Raw genomic sequence first — 26367 nt, 5'->3', positions numbered from 1 at the left:
TAATGGGAATGATGGGTAGCTGTCAATCATTCCCATCATACCTGTCGGCGGCCCGCTACGTCACTCACTGTGTGACAGTGCGGTCCAACGAATATGACGTAATAATGCCACAGAAATACAGCTTATCATTGCAGTTTATATTATTTATATCCTACTTTTATTTTTAAGCATATAAGGGATGTAACAAACACACGAGATAGCTATAGATAAAGACAGGACATTTTAATTCTCCTCAGATGAGGTTGAACATGCACCTTTGGGGGCCCCTGGTGGCTTGGGGGCCCTGAGCATTCGCCTAGTTCGCCTGTAGCAAGAAACGCCATGAGCTTAATTGTGCAAAGTTCAAAAAGTGTAAGAGGAGGTAAAGCCTTTAGGTACCAGCTACCTCTCTTATTGAACCAGCTCCTAGATTACTTTAGGGAGGAAGACAACCTGTCCACTATTAAGGCTAGCCTTTAAACTTTTGTTTACGGTAAAGCTTACAGTTAGCGTTGGCTTGGGTTTTCCTGAACCATCCCTTAGTTAAGCTGCTATAGCCGTAGGCTGCTGGGGGACTTCCCGTGATGCACTGAGCACCTGTCCTCTCCCTCACTATCCATGTATTTTATCTCCCTCTCTTTATTTCGCAACTAAGCAAAACGCTTAAAACCAACCGAGTGTAGAAACTGTAAACCAATTTAATTCAATAACAACAACAATAAAAGATGTCTCAAGACGCTTTACAGAACCAAGAGTCTGAAATCATCACAGCAAGCACTAAGGTGGAAAGGAAAAACTCCCTATTATCAGGATTAAACCTTGAGGCCAGATGGGTAGAGAGTGAGAAAAAAAAAAGAGGGAGACGGGACTTAAGAGAAGGAAGGAAGGCAGCAGAAGCAGATAAATTCATATATTTATCTATGTAATGCAACATATCAACATGATACAAACAAGAGTACATGATACTGACTACATGAGGCATGATACATGGGGGACTGATAATGGATTAAAAGGGTGGCAATCAAAGTACTAATAACTGAGAATTACCGTCATGAGAATAAACAAGAGCACTGAGGCAGGAAACTGTCAGTGATGACAGGTTTATGTAAGTGAGTAGGCTGGCATTAAGTATTAGTATAGCATGCACCATAATCAGAGAGGAACAAGGAGTCTAGTAGGAATGGACATTGGGCAGGGTGGTGGGACCAGGACTACAAGTTTATATGTCAATGAAAAAATAAACAGCTTTCATATGACCACAAAGAGACACATGCTCACATGTGAAGTGTCTGATTCTGAGCAGAATATAACCAGGTCCATTCTATTTTATTACCACCTACTGTTTGTACCTTTTAAACTGATTGGAACTAGAACGGTTCACTAAAATTTTCAGGACTGAGCACAGAGAGCCAAAATCAAGCACAGAAGAGCAGCTGAGGTAGCTTTATAAATATGCAGGGTGTCAGAGGAAAGCAACGGAGCAAGTTCCAGAAAATTTTTAGACTGCTAATGACTGTACACTTGGGTTTGAAGGTGTGTGAGGTGAAAATTAAAGGCAAAGTCTGCAGGCCTAAATCTGCAGGGGACTAATTTATTCACTGATTTGTACTTCAGTCTATGCTTTCCCCAAATGCCTTTTGACGCCCACCAGAGGCAGGGTAAGCTAGTTTCTTCCAGTCGGAGGCTGCAAATGAACATACGCTCACTTGCCAGTTCATTAGGCACACTAGTGAGAACAAATGCATCCTAATAACAGTCATGCACTAAATCTTCATGAGGTTCGGCTTATGGTTTTCAGCATTTATTTCAAATAACAGAGAGAGCTGTTGATTCAACTTAATTTTAGAGGTTGTGGTTTGTAGTACTATTGAATTGGATTGTGTTACATAGGCACATGTTTCTATTATTTTGACAGCGCCATTGTAGTCAGCACCACAAATTATATCCTCCAAAATGTTCATACAGTTGAATTACTAACTTTCTTATGGTGTTCTATATAGTGAACATTATAACTGTCATCAAGGGAGATTTAGTGTAGGACTGTCATATTAGAGTGTGTTCATTTTCACGTGTGTACCTAATGAACTGGCAAGTGAGTGTATGACGCAGCAAGTAAGACAGGTATCTTGTGAATACTGCTGTACAGCTCCAAAAAGTTACAGGCTCTTGCTACCAAGTATTTTCTTGGTATTTTTCCTGCTTTCTTTCCATATGATTTCTGTTGTTGCACAAAGGTAACTACACAAAGGAGATGACACTGTGACACTGACATTGAGTTCAATGGTTGCTGGCGATGTTTTTGAAAGTTGGCATATGCTCTACTGTTTAGCGTAACTGCGCTGGAAATGTCAAGCCATTGCTTAGAATGGTCAATTATAAGAAAAATGGAGAACTAGAGATCAGCGCAAGATCCATCACCCACAGCTGTTGTGTAACCAAGTAAGTTTTTGCTTTAATTTAGCACCGTACACACATCAGATGGAGGGTGGTTTGAGGGTGATTTTGGTGTGTGTGTGCGAGCGTGTGGGCATGTGTGTGGGTGTGCGTGCATGATGTTGCAGAGAGCGAATAGATGCCTGAGGGGGTGTGACTCATAAATGCGGCTCACAGCAGAGAGGGTCATTACACTGTTCACACACCACGGGCTCATTTCCTAAAACACAGCGGCAAATTAAGTAGAGAGAGGGGCTAAAAATAGAAACCCACACCAGCCGCTCTTATTTACTTATTCAGCTCTGAAGTAATATGAACAGTCCACCGTGAGCATGCCGAGGGGGTATAATAGCCTGAAGAGATGGAGCGTTATTAATCATGTGTTTACTTAATGAACAAAAGTGATCTGCATTGAGCAGCTGAACACACAACATATACATATAAACATAAAACTTCAATCTACAAATGTCTAGCTCTCTTCATGTGAGATTGTTAAGCTCACCTGTAGAATTAGTGACACACAAAACAAGTCATTAAAGGTTAATAATGAATATCAATTAGCATGACCCAGGGGGGCACTATGGAGTGGTGGTTAGCACTGATGTCTCACAGCAAGAAGGTTCTGGGTTAATTGATGATTCTAAATTGTGCATGTGAGTGTGAATGGTAGTCTGTCTGTCTGTGTTAGCCCTGCAATAGACTGGCAACCTGTCTAGGGTGTGCCCCGCCTCTCGCCCAATGACAGCTGGGACCTTCTGTGACCCTCCAGAGTTTACAGAAAATGAATGAATGTTTGACCCAATCCGCACGATAAATTGTGTTTTTATTAAATTTACAACAACAAAAAAAAAAAAGAAAATTAAAAAATCATGGCACATCCATACTGAATAGACTGCCAGCTATGAATGTGCAGTTTCATGTGTCATTTCCCTGGCTGGAAAGAATGGCTAATGCCAGGGCAAAGACGCTAATGTCAAGCAAATGTCAATGGATAATACCACTTTATACATGATCGACATACCAACTCTAGGTCCCCGACAGAACTGAGGAATATTGAAATATTTGGGCTATAAAACAGAATAGGTTTGAATTCATTTGGGCACTCATCGAGTATGTGTGAGCGAGATAAGGAAAACAGGAAGCGGGTGCAGCGTAGCTAGTGGCTTTCTTGAGCTCATTGCCGAGCTCAGGTAGCTGACACAAAGATTTTCAACCGAACAACTTTTACCAATGGTTCACCATTCTAGGTTATTGTGTTGGGATGCCAACATGGTAATGGAAATGTCAGTGTAAACGTGTAACAATGTTCCCTAAGGGAGATGAATTTCTGTTCCAAATTTCAAAGAAATCCATCCAGTAATTGTTGCGACATTTCACAGCAACCTACAATTGTCAGCAAAATTTTTGTCTGCTCAAAACTGAACTGCAATCCATCCAATAGTTATGAGTTATTTAAGTCTGGGCAAAAGACCAGGACAGAAATACTGACATTCCACGTTGCTAGCATGGTTGGAAAATAGGGTACTTAAACTAGGCGCACAGAGACAAGGTGTTGGACAGCAATCTGGTGAAAAGATGTGACCTTAAAGGGGAACTACTGTTTTTTTCAACCTGGACCTTATTTCTGGCATAAAATACGATCGTTTACTCACCCATATAACTTTTGTGTAAGTCTGTAGATTGACCTACAGACCCCGGATGATGTCTTCTGACCTGGATGATGTCATCTCTGAGCGTCACACGCACCCGTGAGGGTCGTCTTGTTTACCTGTAATTTGCTACTGCTATGGTTTCGTCCACAACCTCAGAATCGGAAAAATATTCAGGCATGTTGCAAAAAAACTAGCAGTAGCAAATTACAGGTAAACAAGGCGACCGTCGCGGGTGCACGTGACGCTCAGAGATGACATCATCCAGGTCAGAAGACATCATCTGGGGTCTGTAGGTCAATCTACAGACCCCGGATGATGATAACAGCTCACAACGGGTAATAGCACTAGCGTACGATAACAAAATATTGGTGAAATTAACAAGTTTCGTGGCAGATAATGCGTTATTTAAAGGCTGCGTTTCGGTGCCCCAGTCACTCCCACTACGTGGATATATGCTGATCTAAATATCTCCCGAAGGAATACAAATTACACAAAAGTTATATTGATGAGTAAACGATCGTATTTTATGCCAGAAATAAGGTCCAGGTTGTAAAAAACAGTACTTCCCCTTTAAGACGTCACTCCCTATCTCACTATGTGACATGTGGCTCTCGCGCGGTGTACCTGTTGGTGCTTCTCGAACTCTAGTTTGATGGGTGACTTGATGCAGTTGCAGGTGTCTTGGTAGGTCTGTCTGAGTGCCAGGTCCATCAGGTGCTTGTGATAGGCCCCGGCCAGATTACCACAGGTGAAGATGATCACATTGGCTAAGATCTGCCACACACGCCGCACACACACATGCACACACACACACACACACACACACACACATGCAAACAAATACGGCATCAAGAGACAGTCAGGAGGTGACGCACGTTCCAGATATGCTTGCACCTGTAATTTTCCCTCTATACAGCCATCCACGTATCCTATATTATTACCCCATAAACCCAGTCAAGAGCGCTCTCTTCCGCTGTGCTTTCCACCACTATGTCAACCTCAAGCTCTTAAAAATGTGGACCAGCATATCAATAGGTTTTTCTTGGAGCTATATCCAAGGGCAATGGCTGTGTTTGAGCATGTTTTATTGGTGGTGTAGTTTTCCACTGTGCGTGTGTGTGAGAGAGAAGAAAAGAGAGACACCATTGTGATTAGAATGCGTTTGCTTTCATGGTTGATAAGACTGTCTGTGTGATGCTAAAATCAATTTTACTTTACTTCATGCCTTATCTGGCATGTTTCTCTATTGACGGCAACAGATTTGTTTTCTTATCTCACTGTTAGTGTGTCAAGAGTCCATTCAGTTAGAGCCAGAGTTTTTATTTTTTAAAGCTGATCCCTTTATTTGTTAAAGGGAGGTTCATCTGACTCTGGAGGCTCTGCTGAATGTGCAACGCATTACAGAATAGGCTCACTGTTTTACAACCTAGACCTTATTAATATGATGTACCTCATCAATTTAATAGTACATATAACAGCCTTATCCTTTGAGAAACTAACCCCTGCGCTGCTGCTCATAAAGTCACCTCAGTTACATGTATGGCAGAAGCAGGATGTTGAGTAAAATGAACTTCAACTGTCTGGCTGACCTGTACGTTCAAACATTCAAACATTTGCTGAGCAAATATCTGTCTTACCTGCCAGACCAGAGGTTCCAGCTCTGTGACGGTGGAGGTCAGACAGATGCTGAGGGTGACGGTGTGTGAGAAGCAGGTGATGCCGCTGGCGATAATGGCCCCACTCATGGAGAAGGGCAGCATGGTGTAGACAACAAACACGATGAACAAGAAGAAGGACACCTGGAGACAGGAGGGAACAAAATGTGAAGGTGCAAATTTATCTGTAATAAAGCTGATCATCTTTTGATTTGGAAAAATAGTCTCGGATACTTTGAGCTTTTTTATTCCAGGGCAAAAAAAATCTAAAGCAAACCTTTAATAGTCTGGCTACCATTTGATTTACAGAACTGCAAGCACACTTTGGACAGGTAATATTTTCAGTGAAATAAACATCACAGTTAGAACATTGGTTTCCAAATGTGGGATGCAAACATGCCAGCAAATGGATCCCACTAGCAATTTATATGCTGTGCCTTCTCTCTCTGTCTGCTGTTTGTCCAAATACAGAACACAGCTGAGTGGGCTGCTGCCTGTTCTTTACTAAAAGATCCAACGATAAACTGCTGATCCTGTGATAAACATAGATGAGTGGGTTGCTCACTTAGATTAAAAAAAACCTCTGTGATCACCTGGAAGCAAGAACACATACATATGAGGATGAGGTGCATGTCTCTTGCTTGTTTACTCTGACCACTTGTTTCCAATTCCAGGTATCCATCAAAGCTTTTTTTCTTTCTCAGACCTCCCGTCGGCTCCGACTGTGGACGTGCGCGTGTGCATGTTCCTGCGTGCTGCTCATTGATACCTCGTGCCTTAACCTCCTGCTCCGTCCCTGTCCACTTCCCCTGCTGTCAGTCCAACCCTTCCTGTTGTGGTGGCGAGCACCACGATGGGGTCAGAGCTTCAACTGGGACACCAGATGACCTCTGACCTTCCTGCCTGTCTGTTTATTTCCTGCGTCTGTCAGGTTCAGAGAGTCGTCCTGCAAGCAGGAACTGACTGAGAGTGACAGCTTGGAGCATGTTTTTTTTAATTTTTTTTTTCATATTTCTTACACCTCAGCGTGGCTCTCATGTTCTTACAAATATAAGGCTCTGCACACGCTGCTAACATCAACATTTATTTCCAATGACAGGTTTTAACTGACATGAAGTGTTTTGAAGAGCACAAAAAACGACAAGTGATTGTTTGGTTGTCCGAGTTTCTTCAAAAAGAAGCCCCGAACACAGAGTACAGAGAGAGGTGTTTTGTGTGGGATTAGATCTTCTGTTACTAAGGGAACCAATAAAGGGATGGATGCTGATGCGCGAGCAGATGTGGTGTTTTGAAGGTCCGGTAGATTTTCGCCTTTATCTTTAACTCCTAGCCTTGAACTCCTACCTCTGAAAAAATAAATAAATAAAAGCAAGGGCAGTTGGTTGGAGTGTCTGATGGACGTCCGATCTGTTTTGGGTGGTTGTGTGGAACTGAGAATGGCAGTCTAATTTCACGTGCGTCACCTGCTTCTGTCTGCCACGCGGGCTGCCAGACACACTCCATCTCCACAGCACTCCGGCCTGAATCGTAACACACTCAAACACTTTGAGATGGGAGCTGCACACATCGTCCCACTTCGCCTTCTTCTATTACCTTTTTTTTTTTTTGTCAGTTCTGTTCCGAGCGCACAACCTTCCTCTGTGTTTCAGACAGAAGCGGCACAGGCTCGCTTGCCTCCTAACTTGAACACATACAGACGCGCAGATGTGCATGCTTGAATACCTACATCAGAAAATGTTTTGCTCTGCCCTCGTTTTCGCGTTCATGAGCCTAAGCAGCACATTTGGATGTAAGCACCCAGTTTTTCTGCTGACACACACACACACACACACACACACACAGGTAAGTGTTACTGCGTCATGATTCTGGGGTACCAGGTGTGGCAGCCATGTTCAATCTGCTCTCTGGAAAGAGCCGTAGCCTTCAGAGAAATCATATAAAGCCCAGACTAACGGTGTAATACAGCTGTACTGTATTCTTACAAGGTTTTCTTTGTGTGCAACGGCTACACAAGGAGGGCGAGCAGGTGAGCGTGCTTGCGGCGGCGTGGAGAGGTTAAAAGTGAACAGCCACAGAGCGGTGTCTCGCGTCCTCTCTCTTTCTGGTCTCCCCTCACCCTTTCTCTCTCCCCTGTTTTTTTTTTTCCCAGGCCCTCACTGTTATTAGCTCTGTGTGCTCCATCAGATGTGCTGTTCTCTCAGTCATCGCAATCAATCCAACCCACTGAGAGCAGCCTGCAGTTCCAACTGTTCTCTCTTCTCCGGATTTCTGCCCTCCTGCTGAAGTTTCCTTCTTTTTCTTTCATTTCTTTCAGACTTGTTCTTTTCTTCTGTTTGCATTTCTGCCTTTTTAAGTAGATAGATAGATAGATAGATAGATAGATAGATAGATAGATAGATAGATAGATAGATAGATGTGTGGAAGATGTGTAAGATGTGGAAGAGTCATGGGAGCATAACGGAGGGATTAATAATGCAGAATGATTATGCTCTCACAGGTGTCTTATGATAAAAATATCTCCACCCCAGAGGAAAAAAAGAGGAAAGGAGCGAAGGGAAGGTAAGTGGGCAGAGAAGGGGGGAGAGGAAATTTGGGCACGGTGGGTTGCGGTGGGGGGGGGGGGGGGGGGGGTGGGCGTACGCGCCTTAAAAGGAGAAAAGGAGGCAGGTGGAGAAGCTGAGGAGAGAAAAATGGGATTTGATGAATAGGGAGAGACAGGGCGCTGCACGAGAAAATAGGATTCCTGAAACGGAGAGAGATGGAGCCTGGCACGGAAAACTAATGCGTCTCCCTGCTGATCTGTTCACCTCCAGCCCTCATCAGGCCTCATTAGCACGGGGAATTAATTCTGCACTCACACAAACACACAGTCGCAAACATACACACGATTACGGATGCAAAGAAACACCTAAAGTGATGCGTAAAAACGCCCATTGTCACGTACCAATGCAATCCCCAAAACACTCCTGAAAGACAGGCCTTATTTATTCATTTTGTTTTAGTCACATAATTATATATTGTTGTTCTAAAAGCATCCTGAGGCTGGCACTGTATGGTCCAGTGCTTTTTGAATTGGACTAAATGTCAGGAGAGCTCAGATTTTACTGCTTTCATTTTGACTGTTCGCTTTTAATCTGTCTCTTGTGTATAATCAGCTTTAAGGAAATGTAATACTATTGTAATGAAAGTGTGGTTGGTTGATTATTTCTCCTCACAAACTTTTAAATTGGAATAATGTTTATTTTACTCTTCACTGTGGACCATAATTGTACATTTACTCTTGAACTGGCTGCTCTATAAATCAGAAATTGCTGGCCTAAACTAAGAGTAATTTCTAATCTATAAATTGCCTTAAACCCTATTGTTTCCTAAGATTCTGCCCTGGCATGTAGACTATTATGAGCCTACTCTTGATAAAATAAGATAAACTATTCCTGGTGTGGAAGCACAAAGTCATTTGATTAAAACGGTGTGAACCATTTAAAATACTAATAGCTCAGCAACAAAAGTTTCTTGTAATGAGAGTGTGTGCACAGCAAAATGGTATTTTCTTTACTTTTCTACCCTCCACAGGGAAATAAACAAACACTTCCATGGTTTTCGTCTCTTATAGTGAAATAGTCAGCTGAATGTTAAGGGTTTGTGTTTACATGAACTCATTTAAGCTGTAAACATCAGCATTCCCCATTGACTTATTTTCTAGAGGGGCATGCAGTTTCTGCCTTTGTCTTTTCCATTATTATGTGCTGTATGTAGCCAGTGAGTGAATAGCTCAGACACCTTTACAGATTTATTGCTTCTAAAGCAAAGGGAGTTTTTCCTTGCCACTGTCAGCTTTGTGCTTGCTCTGGGGGTTTAGGGCAGGTACTGTAAAGCTTCTTGAGACAATTTGTATTGTTATTGGTGGTATATAAATAAAACTGAATTGAACTGAACTGAATTAACCAAGTCAGCTGGGAACATTTAAAGGTCAACCAATAGTAACTTAAACAATGAGGCAGCTGGATTTGTGAGATTGTCACATAAGAATCCATCCTGCCGGGCTTAAAGGTACGAAATATGGTTGTGGCTGGGCAACAAAGGTGTAGACAAATTTACCAGCAGCTATGGGTGTGTTTTAGATGTGAAAACGACATGCTAACTACACGGCAAGCTACACTGACTGGCTGCTAGCTGAAAAACCCTCTTCAGACTGTAGACTGTTGTGCGCAGCTCATAGACTGTATAAAGATGGACGACAGAACAGCTTCTCGAAAGTGAACCCAAAGCAAGTAGAGCTCCCCCTGGTGACTGGCTGCAGTATAGGTCATAAGCTCCACCTCCTCCATGTTAGTGGATGGGACTTGGGCCAAACTAAAACGCTAAAGTACACGTCAAACTTTTTTCAGGATGGTTTCTGTCATTTTAGATAGTGAATGATGCATACTGATGCAAAATACTGATGCATACTCAAGTGTCAGTTTTTCTAATAAGTTTCATTTTAGTTAATTATTTGACACTATAGAAACGGCTTAGTGAGCTTAGTGAAAGATCAGTTGATTGTACACTGATACCTTCAACCAGAAATGCATATGCTCACTTGCCCAAACACGAGGTACACCAGTAAAAACAATTACTCTAATGTAACAGCCCTGCATTATCATTTGGGAGGATGTAGTTTGTGGTGCTGTTAAACAAGGATTAAACACAAAAGTGTTTCTGTTATTTAGTCTCGCCCACTGACTAAAATGGGGTTGCCAAAATAACACATTTGCTGGTACAACACAAATAGTACAACAAACTACTACCAATGTTGAATACCATCAGGTTCATGAAGCAAACATTTGGTGCAGGGCTGTTATATTAAAATGCATTAGTTTTCACTAGTGTACCTAACGAACAGGCAAGTGAGAGTATACTGTAGTGACTGTGTAGTGTAAGCATACACAATTCAACAGACTCTTTCGTTTGGTCTTTTAGACACACACACTTGCTTACCCGTCCAGATAAACACACACAGAAAAATACCACTCACACTAATTTATTTACCTGGTCCCAGGGACTGAGTCTTCCTCCGGAGAACATGAACAGGTAACCCATGGTGACTAGACAGGCCCATATGAGGAGAGAGAAGAGGCGGAGCATCCGCTTGAAGACGGACTCGATGCAGACAAGGATGAAAATGGACAAGAAGAGGAAGAGAGCAGCAGGCACCGTGATCAGGAACGTCAAGTGGTCCTCTGTATTCTGGAGGGAGAAAAAGAATCATTGTTTTACATTCTTTTCAGTGTACTGAATTTGGTGGAAAAGTCCAGATTTCCTACAGTATTTGGCTCTGTTCGTATTCAGTAGACCGCTAACACATACACACGTGTGTTTTTTGCAATACAGTAGTGAGGAAATGATGCCAATGATGAAAATCCAGTCATGTACTATGAATAATGTGAGACCACAGCACAGTCTGAAGGACAGAAAAAGACCTGCCAGAGACACATGAATAAGTTGTGAATATGTTTTAAATACTTAATTCTCTGAAACCATTTAACTTTAGAACTTTAGATCCATCACACATGATCTGAATCACAAAAACATTTCCTTATTTCGGAAGAACACGTTTTTGTGCAATTGTGAGGACGTCCAGTCCTCAAAAGGACGGAGGTCGTACACAACAAGCACACAAACAGATGAACAGACGGCCTGCAGATCGGCGGGCAGACAGTCTGAGCCCAGAGAATGTGCTACAGCATCACTTCCACACTTACACTGTCAAAGTCAGCATTTAGAAACTGTCAACACTCTCTCTCTCTCTCTCTCTCTCTCTCTCTCTCTCTCTCTCTCTCTATCTCTGGCTCATTACCTCGGACCAGAGCTCCCTCACCCGCCTCCTCAGTGGACAAGTTCATCCTCATGCTCTCTTGGTCATGTGTAAAATTGAAGAAGTCGTGTGAACACTCTCAGTACCTACACCCGTGTTAAACTTTCTGCTGGAGTTTGTTCTTCCAAGGTTCATCAGGTTTTTTTCCATCATATCATCATATCTTTGAACTCTGCCTGATCTTGTCCACGTACCAAGTCCATTTGAAGGGCCCCCTATTGTCATATTCACAAGTTTTTGATAAGGTCAGAGTTCACAAGTTGACACTTGTCTGCTGATATTTTCAGAAATGACAGAAGTAACCAGTAAGTTGACATATTGTAATTTAGTTGTATAGTTTTCAGAGTAAATTTATAATCTGAGGAAAATGCTCATGTTCTCTGTTAGGCCTACACTAAGTTACTCAGTTGTAGCTTGCTAAACATTAGCCCCTTTGGCTAATGGTTTACAGTTGCCTATAGCAGTGTTCTGACGTACGACTGATGTTACCACTTGAACGCCAAGCGTTTTGTATTACACCTTCCCATTTTGTGACCACAAGCTCACAATGTTCCATTTGAAGGCAGAAAAATTATTACAATTACCAGGAGGACAGAGCAGTTTCACAATCTTACTGTCTCTCTGTTGGACATAACGATAGGAAGAACAGAACAATCATTAATTAATTTTCTGATCCGGGCCTAGAGGAGTGGTAGTAAATAAAAAAAGCTAATTGCGTTCATTTAAAAAGCTCCAGCCACTGTACCTCAGAGTAATGCCAGAAGGGCTTGCTGCAGGTCAGATGATGCTGAGTAAAAGTCCACAAAAAACGACTAAACAACCTTCTTAGGCTCAGTCCACTGTTAAAGCCCATTTCCTCTTTAAACGTATTCACGTGTAATGTCTCATATGCGGGCGGCACAGTGGAGAGGTGGTTAGCACTGATGCCTTACAGCGAGAAGGTCCCGGGTTCAAATCCATGGGCCAACTGGGCCTTTCTGTGTGGAGTTTGCATGTTCTGCCTGTGTCTGCGTGGGTTCTCTCCGGGTACTCCAGCTTCCTCCCACCATCCAAAGACATGCTGGTTAGGTTAATTGGTGATTCTAAATTGGCCGTAGGTGTGTATGTGAGTGTGAATGGTTGTCTGTCTCTCTGTGACAGAGTGGCGATAGACTGGCGACCTGGCCAGGGTGTACCCCGCCCCTCGCCCGATGACAGCTGGGATAGGCTCCAGCAGACCCCGCAACCCTTAACAGGAATAAGCGGGTACAGAAGATGAATAAATATCTCATATGCAAATACATTTTATAACTAATGTTATAACATCATTCCATGGCTTTCTAAGATTCCGTTCAGAGTGAAAAAGTACTTTCTGCTTTCTTTTCCCCTTCTTTAGAATGTGAAAAATCACCATCATCTGCAGACTGTGCACAGACAGTAGACAAAAGTCCTCCACACACACCAAGCAGACTTACACGCCCTAAACCCTGCACGGACGCAAACCGTTTTGAGTTATTTTAGTCCAGTCATGATTACGCTGACAGGTCCAGCAGCTCTAAACAAACGCTAAAATGAACATCATAGAAACGTGTTTGATTCTCACCAACTGCAGTTGACTGAGGCAGCTTTTATGTAACACAATGAAAAGATGTCACCGACTGAACTTTGAATTCGTGGATGATTTGGCAGTTTATCGACTCAAGCCGCTCGTTGAAAGTAGCTGAAGCTATTTGGGCCGAGCAAATGCGGGGTAAGCATTACGTTAATACACAGCATTTTGCTGTGTTTTAATGGAGCAGCACGATGTGGCAGAGGTAGTGTGAGTCAGGGTCTGGCGAAGTGATCCCTAGGGATCTGGCTGCTGACGCTAAGGCAGCTATACAGTCAGACCGAAGCACGGGCTGAATCCTAATGAGCATGTAAGCGAGACTGTAAACTCACAGAAACAGCGGAGGGACAACTCAGTGGTGAGGACATTCCTTTAGCACCATGTCACATTGTACTAAATGCTCACACACGTACTGGGTTTGGGAAGGAGCTGCTTTCCCACCACATGTGCAATTCACCAGAGCAACTATTCACTTATTTGCAGTAAAAAAAGAAGCATCTGCACTTTGCACATTTCAGATTGTAAGCCCTCTAATCCCTTTTGAAACCGTTTAAAGCCATTTCCCCAGACATTGCATAGAGGGAGGGGGCCGTGCCTGCCTGCCATATTGTGCTGCATTGTCACCCAGAACAATTATTTCCCTTTTTAACCCAGTCTGGCTCATCCAGCTATTATACGAAGAGGAAAAGGGGGGCAACAGGGAGATATGACACTGCCAGAAAGAGACACTGAGATGCAGCGATCTAATTATTAAGCAGCAAAATGACAAAAACACCAAAATACATTACGTCAGGAACTGAGGAGAAGGGGAGAGTTGGCACAGGAGCGAGTGTTGAAATCACAGCAGAGTATGCACTTTCCATGTTCTGGCGCCTGTTGAATATTTATCCTGTCTGATGAAGCAGCACTGGTGGCATATTTCTTCAGTCTGCTCTCAGGCTGGTTATGAAATTCATCAATAATCAACAAGCCTTTTCGCGAGGGCTCCATTTGGAGCACAGAGGAGCGTTAAGTCATGTCGCTGAAACAAGTCAAAGGTGGTGGAACATCCAAAAAAAATCCTCAAGAAAACTTAACTGAGGGAATATTTTTGTACTAGCTCCAGTGCTGATGAATGCCTTTTAGACAGTTACTACAGATCAGTGCAGAGAGGTGCGAACATTTACCCATAATCCTCTGACCATTACAGTAACTGGCTGTAAAGATGTCACGTGGTAGGTTTATTTAAATGGTTGTGATTATTTTTATTCTTCTGCTTTAGCTGGACGATGTGACATCTGTTCATCCCAGTACCCCAGAGGCAGACCTCATCAGTTCAGAATGAAGAAATGGTCATTTCACCATCAGACAAAAAGGGGACAGAGGGCAGGGCAGTGGGATGGCGCTGCAACTGAGGGAAGTCTGAAACACATTTCTACATTCAAAGATTCCCAGCAGCCAAATTACAAATAACATGAATATCAAAATAACACCATGAGAAAATGTAATACAGACTGAAACTAAGAAAATAGGTTAGCTATGGACTTTAAAAACGTTAATGAAAGAGTCTCTTGAAGACGTTTCACCACCCTACCAAGCTGAGGTTTTAACAGGAACATCTGTGGGTGTAGCCCATCAGATACTTGCATGACTAGTGCCTGTTAACGGCCAGATATTTCAAGCCCGGTAATACACTGAGAAACTTGTTCACGACATAGATAAAACACCCAGCAAAGACAGAGCAATGTAGTTTACGCTGTTCAGTTCAATGAGGAATGCAAACGCATGTCCCAGCACAGGAGAGCCAGCTCATCAGAAAACGATTCAGCTGTCCACCTACACCTGAAGGACAAAGGACACTCCGGAGAAGAGCTATGGTTTGAAAGAGGAGTAAAGGAAGCCATCAATGTCAGACTGGAAAAACCTTCTCTAAACAGAGGAGGTGGACTGAGATATAATCTGCCATCAGTATACAATACAGTCTTACGCGCGGTTTATACCTCCGCGTCAATTTAAGGGCGTAGCTACGGTGCCAGGCCAGACCCTACGCAGACACTAACACCTTAGCCTGGCGTGCACCTCCCCAGAAATGTAACTACGCGTCACGGTGACACAGACCACAAGAGCTGTGATTGGTCCGCTTGGTAGTAATGTATTTCTGATTTAGTATTAGGATGCTTCTCCATCTCCGCAATTTTTGAATTGATTGTTTTGGATCAATAAAGATGGAACACATCGAGGAAAGGTTGACTGAGGAGCTTTGGAGATACAAACATTTGTATGACTCGTCTTCGGCAGAATTTCTGCAAAAATTGCATTCGCCGTTGTTGAAAGTGAAGCAGTGAGGTACTTTAAATGAGCCTTAACCTCTGTCCCAAAGGGGTTTCACAACTATTATATGGCAGAGCTTTCAGAGGATCACCTTGACAGTTTGTAGATGGCCATCATGTGTGGGTGTCACTTTTAAAGACCAGTGAGGCATGATCACACAAAAAGACAAGGATGAGTTCTATTATGGGAAGTGTGTTTAACTCCTGCAGCTCTGCTGCTTTGACACCAATATAAGTATCCATTTTTTGTAATATCGGTTGAGTCAAGATGAAATTTGGGGATTTGGAAGCCAAGTCAAGCCCTGTGTGGATTAATGATCCTGCCATCAGTTCAGTGTTTTTCCTTTCTTGGATCACATAAAATACAGTGCATTTATTTCTTCCATCATTCTGTGATCAGCTATGATTTTATGCGTCACAGGGAACGAATCTGAACAGCAGGCCACAATGAAATAGGGAGAAGCTGGAGCGGACTCCAGCCTGTCCCCTTCAGCTCTTCATCTAACAGCTCACTGTGGCTGCTCCCACTTGCTCCATCACTGCCTGAAACATTTCAAACTGATCTGCTGTCCAAAATGTAGAAAAATCACCATTGTCCTGCTTTGTAGGAGCATTTTGATGAATGATACCAGAGAGCACTAAGCTCAGCACACTGACAATGCATTACCTTCGTGTCATAATAACAACCAAACTACACTTTTTATGTGAAGCCGCAGCAATGGAAAACATTCTGCTTGCATTAGCAGCAGTCTCTGAACCTATCAGCCGTCATCTGATGGTGATTAAGCATTCACTATTCATATCCAAGTTTCTGTTTATAGAGATTACATTAGCAGCAACTAAACACAGTATTTATCACCACATAAACCCTGTTCATAAAAATGGAAATGTATAACTACCGCGGTACTTTCATCAGAGGGTCACAGGCTCAGTTGCCATTGTCTTACTTCATTTGATGATGGCTTAATATCTTTGATGTATTAATATATAATGTACAAAAAGCTAAATATCATAATTGCCTTTTATCCATTTGTAGAAGCGGATCATGTTTTCTCTGCTCCAGCCCTGACCACACCTCAGTTGGTGATGTCACAGCATCTATTCCGTCCCAATCACTCCCCTTCTCCTCCCCCAGTAACAGCTGGTGATCCATCATTACAAAAACACTCCTCTGTCACCGCCCCGCATCTATCATACTGTCGACGACAAGGAGCCGAATCTGTGTTTTGGCTTTTACACAAAATATCAACACCGTGCGAAATACCAAAGACTCAGAAAATGGATATAAATGATCTTAAACTGACAGGAACGTGATCTGAAACTAACAGCAAAAAATAAAACTGTAATAAATGAGCTGTTTGGAGCGGCTTATGGATTTCCAATTTTCCATTATGAGATGCTGATCTCAATGAAAGTGACAAACTCTGTTTTAATTGTCAGTAGGTTAGCATTCTGCCATGTAATTGTAGGCTTTGCGCACGCATGCACACACACACACACACACACACACACACTAACCCCAGAACACACACAAGCACACACATACATTACATCGTTACTTCAAGGCAACAAGAAAGAGCAAGAAGAACTCTTTTCTCAAAAAAAAAAAATTCAGATAAGCCAAGAGGAAATGAGAGACTTCCTGAGACAAACACACCCAAATGACACACATGATCACAGACATGTACATACCGACGCACGCACACACGCGCTGTACACAATGGATGGATGACTGCACCTCTTAAAAGCCCCACATTCATTCACCCACTCCGGCCCTAATCTGTGGGGAAAGATAAAAGTGTGCAGTAATTTTGGGAGCATTAGTGTCGCCTTGCTTGGGTTTCTGTCGGCTCTCTGATAAAGCCTGAACACTTACAACAACATCCTCCCCTCCCTCCGCCACCCGGCCTCCAGCTCCAACCCTGCCCTCTATTTATTCCTGCCATTCTTCTTCGTCTAACAGTAATAAATACGCACGCCCCGCTGAACAACCGCTTCATCAGACTGTTATTTAATGGCTACAAACTGGGGAGGAAAGAATTATTTCTATATATAGAGTGAAAGACGTGAAATTAACGAGGGAGATTGTAACGTAACCTGCAAAGCATGGAGGGCCCCACGGAAAATGAGAGCCCTGAGAATTAAATCGACCGGTGGTGGGGGGCAATAAGACCTATTGATTTGTCTTAAATAGAAGTACAGGCATCGATTCACGTGGAGGTGCTCCTGAGAACGACCCCGTTCAGCGACAGCCCCCGCGCGCCTCTTCCAGAGTGACAGTCGCACAAATAGCAAAACATAAGTCTGCAGAACATTTAGCAGCAAAACAATCATTCTGAAACGACGAAAGGTGCCGCGAGTGGGCTTCCTTTTGTACAGCCGTTTCATCAAACACAAAGGCGGCACTTCACAAACAATGGCTCGTGTTTGCGTTTGAGTGTTTGTGGCCAAAACAACACTTTTCTCTTGACAAAAGCAGCAGCGCCCACACGGCCACGAACTCAACTCTCATCCCGCTCTTGATCCCCTCCGCGAAGCCAGCGTTGCAATCTAAAGTGCCTCTCATGCTGACACACATAATCATGCACATGCAAACCCCCCGCCGCCCCCCCGACACAGTCCCATCTGATTCAGTCTCTTTTCATATTCTTAAACTCTACTGTCACAATGACAAGAAAGCTTCTGTCTGATACTTTGAACTGATTAAGTAGCTTGTAGCAACATAGGATCCTTGTCTGAAATGTCTGAACGTCCTCAACATTGACAAACACACAATAAGCCTTTATTCCCACTAACTGGTTTTCTTAATGCAATTTAGTTTTTCTGTTCAACTCTCACTCTGTGACTCTGTAAGGGGAACAAGTATGAATGGAAATCTGAAATTCTATAATTAAACTGATCTCACAAGAAGTTGTGACAGGCAATAGCTACTGAGACTAAGAAAATTATTGGGAATCTCTCAGACTAATCTAAGATGATACAAGTTCCAGAAGTGGTGGGCCCATTATGCTATCTGTGGATGGAGCAAGGCTAGTCATTTCCAGTCTTTCTAAGCTCACCAGCTGCTGTCTCCAGTGTTGTCGAACAAGCTTTCAAGAGCCAAGAAATCGTATTGTCACTCGCATGCTGCAGAATAAGATATTCCTCTTACACTGATCAAACCCAAAGGAAAGACAATCTAATGATAACTGGTGAAAACAGAAAAACATCACCCTACAGATAAGGTATGAATTCTTCAAACTTTTAGAAAGAAAGCAGGAATCAAATATCTAACTGCTCCTTTAAGTTGTTGAAGAGATTTCTGACGACAGCAGAGAAAACTATGAAAATCCAAATAGCTGCTCCTAATGTGAAAAATCCCAACAACATTTCCTGTGTATAAATGCAGCATTCTAGCACTGTGTTTATATTTGGGCTGAAACGACACTAACCTCCTCTTTCTGGTTGGATTAACTACCCACACCTCTAAAATCCACTTACACAGACACACACCATTAACACCACACACTCATACACACACACACACACACTCACCAGTCCTGAAGCAAAGAACACAGCCAGCAGTGCGAGGCAGGTTCCCATGACGATCAGCAGCAGGAACACTATCAGCGGATGCTGCTGGCTCATTCTGTAGTACGACTCGTACAGCCAGTCCTGAGGCTTCTCGCCCTCCACGCACACCTCACCCTGGAACCCGGGGAACCCGTCTCCCAGGCCCTCAGGCCCCTCGCCACCCTCGCCCCCATCGTTCTTCTCCAGCAGGTAGCGTCCGCGGGTCCACAGAGCCTCCTGCCACATGGGTAGCTGCCTCTGGATGGATGGTGCCTGCTTTCTCACTTGCAAAAACGCATGCACGGAAAGGACGAGCAGGGTGAGGGGTGCCTCTGTCTCTCTCGCTCTCTCTCTTCCTCCCCACCTTCGAACACCCACTGCCTCCTCTTTCTTCTTTTAAAAAAGTTTGCTCTGCTGTGAATGATGGATGGACGGCGGAGGAAAAGAGAGCCAACTTTCCAGCTCCTGCAGTTTCCCTCGCATCCTCTGCCGCTCCTTCTGCTTGAGGTGACAAACTGAGTCAGGACAGTGTGAAAACCGATCTTCCTCCTCCTCTACCTCCTCCTCCTGCCAGAGAAGGTGGTCGGACTCTGCAGAGGGAAGACTTGAGTGCCTCCCCCTTGCTACCCTCCTTGTTTGCTCTTTATATTTGGTCAGTCTGATAGGGAGCTGGCAGCCTGTGCTTACAGCTCGGCACTGTAGCTGCGACGAGGCAACATGTTACTCTGCTGAAGAGCAGATGAGGACTGAGAGAAAGAGAGAGAGAGAGAGAGCTGAGAGAGAAAGAGAGGGAGAGAGAGAATGTATACAACTGGGAGGGAGGAAAAGAGTGAGAGGGTGAAGCAATGTGTGTGGTGGAGAGAGCTACTGGGTAAAAGTGTTTGTACCTATCAGAGTGTAAATGTGAGAATTGTGATGTGTGAGATTAGCTAATGTGGAAAGAACTGGTATATGACTCAAGACTGTGTGTGTGTGTGTGTGTGTGTGTGTGCGTGCGTTTGTTTACCAGGTACAGAAAAAGGAAGAGACTCAAGACATTTACATAAGAGAGGAGAGGAGGAAGAAGAAGATCTGTGTCAGCACCGGTGTGTGAGTGTCGGTGTGTGTGTGTGTTTCCGTGTGCGTGATGAGCACAACCAAAGTGAGGGAGCGAGAAGAAGGGTTGTAACAGCTGTGCTAAACCAAGAACAGCAGCAGAGTGTGGATGGGAAGAAGAATGAAATGCCATCCAGCAGCCGGGGACGAGATAAGAAGACGCGCACACAGAAGGGGGAAGAACGGGGAGGAAGGGGAAGAAAAAACAAAGTCAGGAAGGAAAAACCTCAGGAGACAGAGAGAGTGTGGGAGGAAGAGAGATCGGTACTTCAAACAAGGGGGGGGGGGGGAGAGGGAAGAGAGAGAGAAAAAGATGGTAATGAGTGAAAGTCTGAGAGCGTCGGTGTCTGTGTGCGCCGGTGGAGGGAGTAAAAATAAGATTTGAAGAACCAAAATCCCAATATTCCTCTCCTCCTCCCAGCGGCTATCGTTTCTCCCTCTTTCGTTTCAACTCCTCTTCTGCCACAGAGTGCACTCCCTCTCTCCCCTCTTGCCATGGGACATGTGATGCTCTGAGAAGTGTGAAAATGCCACTTCAATGTGTCAAATCCACATAGTTTCCTTTTAACACTGAGGAGAGAGAGAGAGAGAGAGAGAGAGAGGAGCACAGTTTATCTGATAATGATAAATACACTACATGTGGTATAACTGAAGGTAATTATTAGAAACGTATTTTCAAATTAAGGCTGACTGTTAATCGTATGCACTGTGAGAGTGAATGACAGTAACAAAAATTACCAGCAGCCATGCGCAAAGTAACAAACATCTACAATAGAAGGAAGAATCCATCCTGGGGTCTCATTACTGGTTCCAGCTTATACAAACTGAGCTTACTCCTGCACAGCTACACAAGCAGCTTTGTTATGGCCGACTTATGATTCAGCGTTGGTGTTCATCTGGATGGTCCTCTGTCTACGCAGAGTGAAGGATTATGGGAATTCAACCAAGGAGGTTGGCGTGCTTGGGGTGAAGTCCTCCGACAAGCTGACAGTGTGTCATGGGAAGAGAAAAAGCAGAGCAAAGTTCCCCACAAAAGAACAAAACAAAACAAAGAACGAAAAATATTTTCACTATAAAATATTTCTTTGTCGGGTCTTTAAGGGTAGGGTAGGGTCAAAGCTAAAGCTCTAATAAACACTCCACGCTGGAGTGTTTATCAGACCGGAATATTAGTCTGACTCCATCATTGCATAAGGCCCACCCAAACTATTGGACTGGCCTGGCAGATTCTTGCTGGGGTATAATCAGTTCTCAGCGGAGCGACTCCAGGCCAACTTTCCGGAACAAAAACAAATTGTGGGTGAGGGACGCTCCAGAGTAGAGTGTTTAGGCTTGGTTTCTTCGTCTGCAGAATCTACCCAGAGGCTATGTCGTAGCCTTTACTAGTACTGCCCCCCCTGACTGGAACTGTGTAACGTTGGAAATGGAGCTAACAGATGTTGAACAATAGCTACTTCGCAAATTATTGCAAAGCAAAAAAAAAAAAAAAAAGAGCGAGAAGAAATCTGAGTAGATCGACCACTGAATCGACCGAGCCATTGAACAAGGAAATAAAGTTCAGGCTATTTCACCTTTTGCCGAGATGCACATCAACATATCCTATACCCACTGTGTACATTAAGCTTTAGGTTGCACTTAGGCAGAATCATGCTTTGACATGAGTGGTAACTCAGATTTTCATTAGGCAACATTACCCATGTTCACTTTCTTACTTTAGCATGTTAGTATGGTAATATTTGCCTGTAAGTACAAAACACAAAGCACAGATGGTAATGGTGGGAATGTGGGAATGCCATTATGTTTGCAGGTATCTGATGAATGGTCAGCATTGCTGCAACATGGCAACACAATGTATTTTGTCAGCCTACTTACAGCGTGTTTGTGTTTTCCCGCTCTGATTGATGGGCCAGTATATAGAAGAAAACATGCACTGATGCCCCAAATGCACATTCCTGATAATGACAATAACAACTGGTTTATGCCATTTCATCTTATTCCAACTGTCACTTCCACCCACGCAACGCATCTAGTACAATCCTGGAAATCCTGGAATGCAGGACATGTTGTAAAAATGGTTAACGATATGTGTGAAATCACATATTGTGTGGGACGGACGAACGAACACATGAATGGAGTCGTTCAGGCTTGGTAGTTTATTCCTGGAGCCGGCGGACGTATATTGAGCTTCTTGGATCGGCATCAGCACAAACAAAAGCAGGAATGCAAAGGACAATGCAGGTGTGTCCAGCGTTCATGGGACTGTAGGAAGACAAAGGAAAGAGTCGCAGAAAGAGGCATTTCTGCAGCACCCTTCAGGCAGGGAGTGGAGAGCAGGGGAATCAATCACTGTGAAGAAAGCGACACGAGGAGAAATTTATAGAGAATTACTTTCCAGTTGGCTCAAGTAATGACGATAATGATGGTGACGATGATAAAGGTACCCACGCTTCCATGTCCTGCTGCACATTAACTCTCATGTATCCAAAATGTTTTTCAGCAACATGTCGGATAAGACCACATGCCACACTAACAGATATCCCAGTTATTTTGTTGTTAGTCTAAAAACCATTAGTTTCCCCAAATAACCAATAATATACAACATGGACTGCATATTCTGTTATCAGTACTATAAACTAGCCAGTTTAAAATAGGGTATTGTTTACCATAATTACAGAAAGGTGTATATGAACAGCTGGACATTTTTGAGGGTGGACTTCATGAGTTCTCGTTCTATCCTAATCACTGTATCCTAATAGCATTAATTATGCTTTTAAACAATATTCTTTTATTGGAGGGAATACAGAAAGGTAGTAAAACACGCTTTACTTTCACTTTCTTCTTTATTAACGACCTACTCCTTGTTACAGCCCATAAAACAGGAGGTAGAAAGCACAGTTACTCCACGTGATACACATTTGTCTGAATGGTTCCATCTTATCATAATAAATAGTAAATTAGCCAAGCTAACTGTGCAACAGTATGAATATCACAGAGAGTGATTCTATGCATTCAGTTTAATTACACCATTAACAAATTAATGCAGCTCAGAAAAAGGGCAGTCACCAACATTTTAACATCATGCACCCGAATGCATCATCAAAGTCTCAAAAAGATACAGATTAGATCAGGTTGAGCAGCCCCGATTCAGGCCAGCTGCTAACCTCCATGCATGGTCGATCGGCAGAACAGGATCAAGTTCTCAGTGTCAGTAACCTCCCGAATGTGAAACAGGGCGCTGCTGTAAAAAGATCAGGCCTTCTGGAGGAGCAGAAGCCCAAATATTTATTCTAGAAACAGGAAAGACTGCAGCAAGATGGAAGTAATGACTGACACCAGGAGTCATGCGCTGTAATAGCCCAAATTCCCCTTGAGAAGCTGATATTTGTATGACATGAAGTGTGATGCATTTACTGCCATTCGGAGTTGCTCTTTCCGCCTCTTGTGACTGTCAGTCCGTCCTGACGGCTTTTGGACTTCTGAGAAATTGGTGTGAATCTGTGTTTCATTGTCACATCGAATATCCCTTCTGGTGGTAACTGAGGACTTTGACAGACGTGTGATGATGTCTTAATCTGCAGTGCTGTGTGTCTAAGTCTGTCTTATCCCAACGTGTGTGTGTGTGTGTGTGTGTGTGTGTGTGTGTGTGTGCGCGTGTGTGCGTCTTCGTGCTTATAGCATATTGCTACGTATCATATGCTTCCTGCTTGGCTGCCTTGAATAAGCATGTGTAATGCAATCTAATTAGATCTGCCTTGACACAACAAAGACAAGATTAATGGAGTGAGCTGAGCTCCTTGCACACAGACACACGCACACAACCCCCATGAGTGCGTGTGTATTTGTATGTGTGTGTGTGCGTGTAATTGTGCAAGTGAAAGGCAGTTTGAACTGTGAGCCATTTTCCTTCATTTAACTTGTCCTTCGTTCAGTTTGATAAATGTTGTTTTTCAGGAGCCCTTGAGCAATGTTACTCAAAATAAAGGGAAATCCCAGTCTTTGCCACCATAGACCGCACAAACTTGAACTCATTTGTGAAGTGTAACTTAGACAGTTAAGCATAAGGGAGGAAGAGAAACAACCCCAAAATATTAAATCAAACGCACACCCTTACTAAGAGACCGACGTACATGAGGAAGTGTGTGTGTGTGCGAGTGTGTGTGAGACACAGTAAACTGCAGACATACTGTAGCGTCTGTTCTCACCACGTTGTCAAACCGCATCACATTTATCATATCGTGTGTGTTCCTTGTGCTATAAATGGAGGTATTCCATATAAGCTTTTATACGCCATCGCATTAACAACAGGTGCGTCTGGACTGACCACCTGCTACCCACTCCACACACACGTCCAGTGCTTTAGGCGGTGACAGAATGAGAGCACATTGAGGAAGAGTGGCCTTAACACACTAATTCTGCATCAACACCCTCCCACATATAGACAGAGGCACAGTGTCAGCACAGAGGACGAGGCAACACAAGCAGGATGGAGACAGGACCAGAGAGCTAGGTTGCATTCATGTGCTATGGTTGATATCGCTACTATCAGCTGAGCATGCAGGAATAACCCCAAACAAAGGTCAAGATTACCCAGAAACGCTGAAGAAAGGCAACTGGACTAAAGTTTCTTGAGGACGTTTTGACACTCATCTAAGTAGCAGCTTGGAGTTGAACAACTTTTTTTAAAGCCAACTAATATGTTGTGAAAGTGGAGTCAACTTTCGCTCGTATTTCCACACACTTGATGAACTGCTGCTATTTTGCTGCAATGACCCACTGGGCTCCTCACATGTCTTCTAGGAGGCGTCCATGTTGTTATTGTGAAATTGTTATTGTGAGATGCATGTTATTGCTAGGTGTGAACATGCCCCAAATGTGGTCAGAGATCAGATATCTCAAATGCGAACTCACTGCATCCTTCGGGTGTTCACACCTGTTTTTTATGTGATCAGATCACCCAGATAGGATCTTAAAGTAAGGTCTGCACAGGCTCTGTCCTCTTTCTCCAATGAATGCTGCTCTAATGATGCATTATTCTTCAGAGTCTCCAGTCTCAAATGTGAATGGGGGTGATGGGTAACACCCACAGATGTGCCTATTTAAACCCCAATTCCTTTGAAGCCCAGTATGGCGGCTACGGCCATCACCATCATGGCTACATGTCTAAAGCAACCACGTCTTAAGGCGCATATACTATATGTACGGTACTATATATGGACCAAAACACATATAAGACCCATGCACGTAGCCAACGCCGGTGCGAGTCATTAACTTGTGCTCCTCAGTCTACGCTGTGTCTTTTTTGTAAGTTGTGTTCATTTTTGTTTCTGTTTCCTGCTTCACTTTCAACAATGAAATGAAACTTTCACCGAAATGTTGGCCAAAATTCGCCGGAATTTTGCTGTACACTGGTTATACAAACAGTTCTTTATTGAGCCAAAATAATCAATTTGAAATCTGCAGAGACTGAGAAGCAGCTGGAAATACTAAAGCGGAAACACGCTACTACCAAGCGGACCACTCGCTTGCCGCGTCACGTAGTTACATTTCTGGAGAGGTGCATGTCAGCTACAGCGCTAGGCTCTGCATAGGGTCTGCATAGGTGTCTGCGTTATTGCCGTAGCCTCTGGGTCAACTTAACGCAACATATCAATATCATATCATAGTTATTTTAACGGCAGAATAAAACCATTGAAGTTTTAAATCGTTGTATATCAAAATATTTGCATTTGCAACAGTTGCAGTAACTTTGTCAAAAGCAGCAGTTTGTTTCTTGCTGCATTCAGACTCCTGTTGTGTTATTTTCCCCAAGACTCTGTCCTATCTGCTATGTGGCTACGTACAGTACATTCCTCAGCCAAGATGTGATTCTTCTCAAAACCTGTGTGGACACATCAAATAAAGAACATGCAGTTTGTAACAGATGTTTTCAACTTATTCCATTCTGCTGCTACTTTTCCAAATGCACCCCTCTGAGCAGATTGCTAAATCAAAACAACCACTAAAATATGACTAAATGTCATTCAGGGGATCTATTTTTGACCGATACGTCCAATTAGTCATGGTCTATTCCTGATAAGTTGTTTACTGCAGCTACAAAATTGGAGGAAAAACATTAGAGCCTGAGGCGCAATGTGACAGTGACATCTGACCCACTCAAACGCTTTGTGGTGGCGATAAAGGGCCTCTGTGGCGGCTACATCACACATGTTACGGTACGGTTTTAATGCACGGCTCTGAGACACTTCATCTG

General features: G+C 43.4%; 1 protein-coding gene across 2 annotated transcripts in view; it reads right to left on the bottom strand.

Moving 5' to 3' along the window:
• Positions 1-19268, bottom strand: part of adcy2b (adenylate cyclase 2b (brain)) — a gene marked incomplete at its 5' end in the record, with an annotated part of 52155 nt that extends 32887 nt beyond the window's left edge. For both annotated transcript variants that reach the window (XM_084563195.1, XM_084563196.1), the window contains 4 exons: positions 4689-4838; positions 5702-5863; positions 10748-10945; positions 19005-19268. In XM_084563195.1, the coding sequence (XP_084419321.1) occupies positions 4689-4838; positions 5702-5863; positions 10748-10945; positions 19005-19268 (774 nt within the window). The remainder of the gene's footprint in view (positions 1-4688; positions 4839-5701; positions 5864-10747; positions 10946-19004) is intronic.
• Between the last annotated feature and the right edge of the window lie 7099 nt (positions 19269-26367).

This window comes from Chelon labrosus (genome assembly GCF_963514085.1).
Source record: "Chelon labrosus genome assembly, chromosome: 16".
NCBI classification, from domain to species: Eukaryota; Metazoa; Chordata; class Actinopteri; order Mugiliformes; family Mugilidae; genus Chelon; species Chelon labrosus.
Note: the sequence above shows the minus strand (reverse complement) of the source record. Positions and strands in the feature narration are given on the sequence as shown.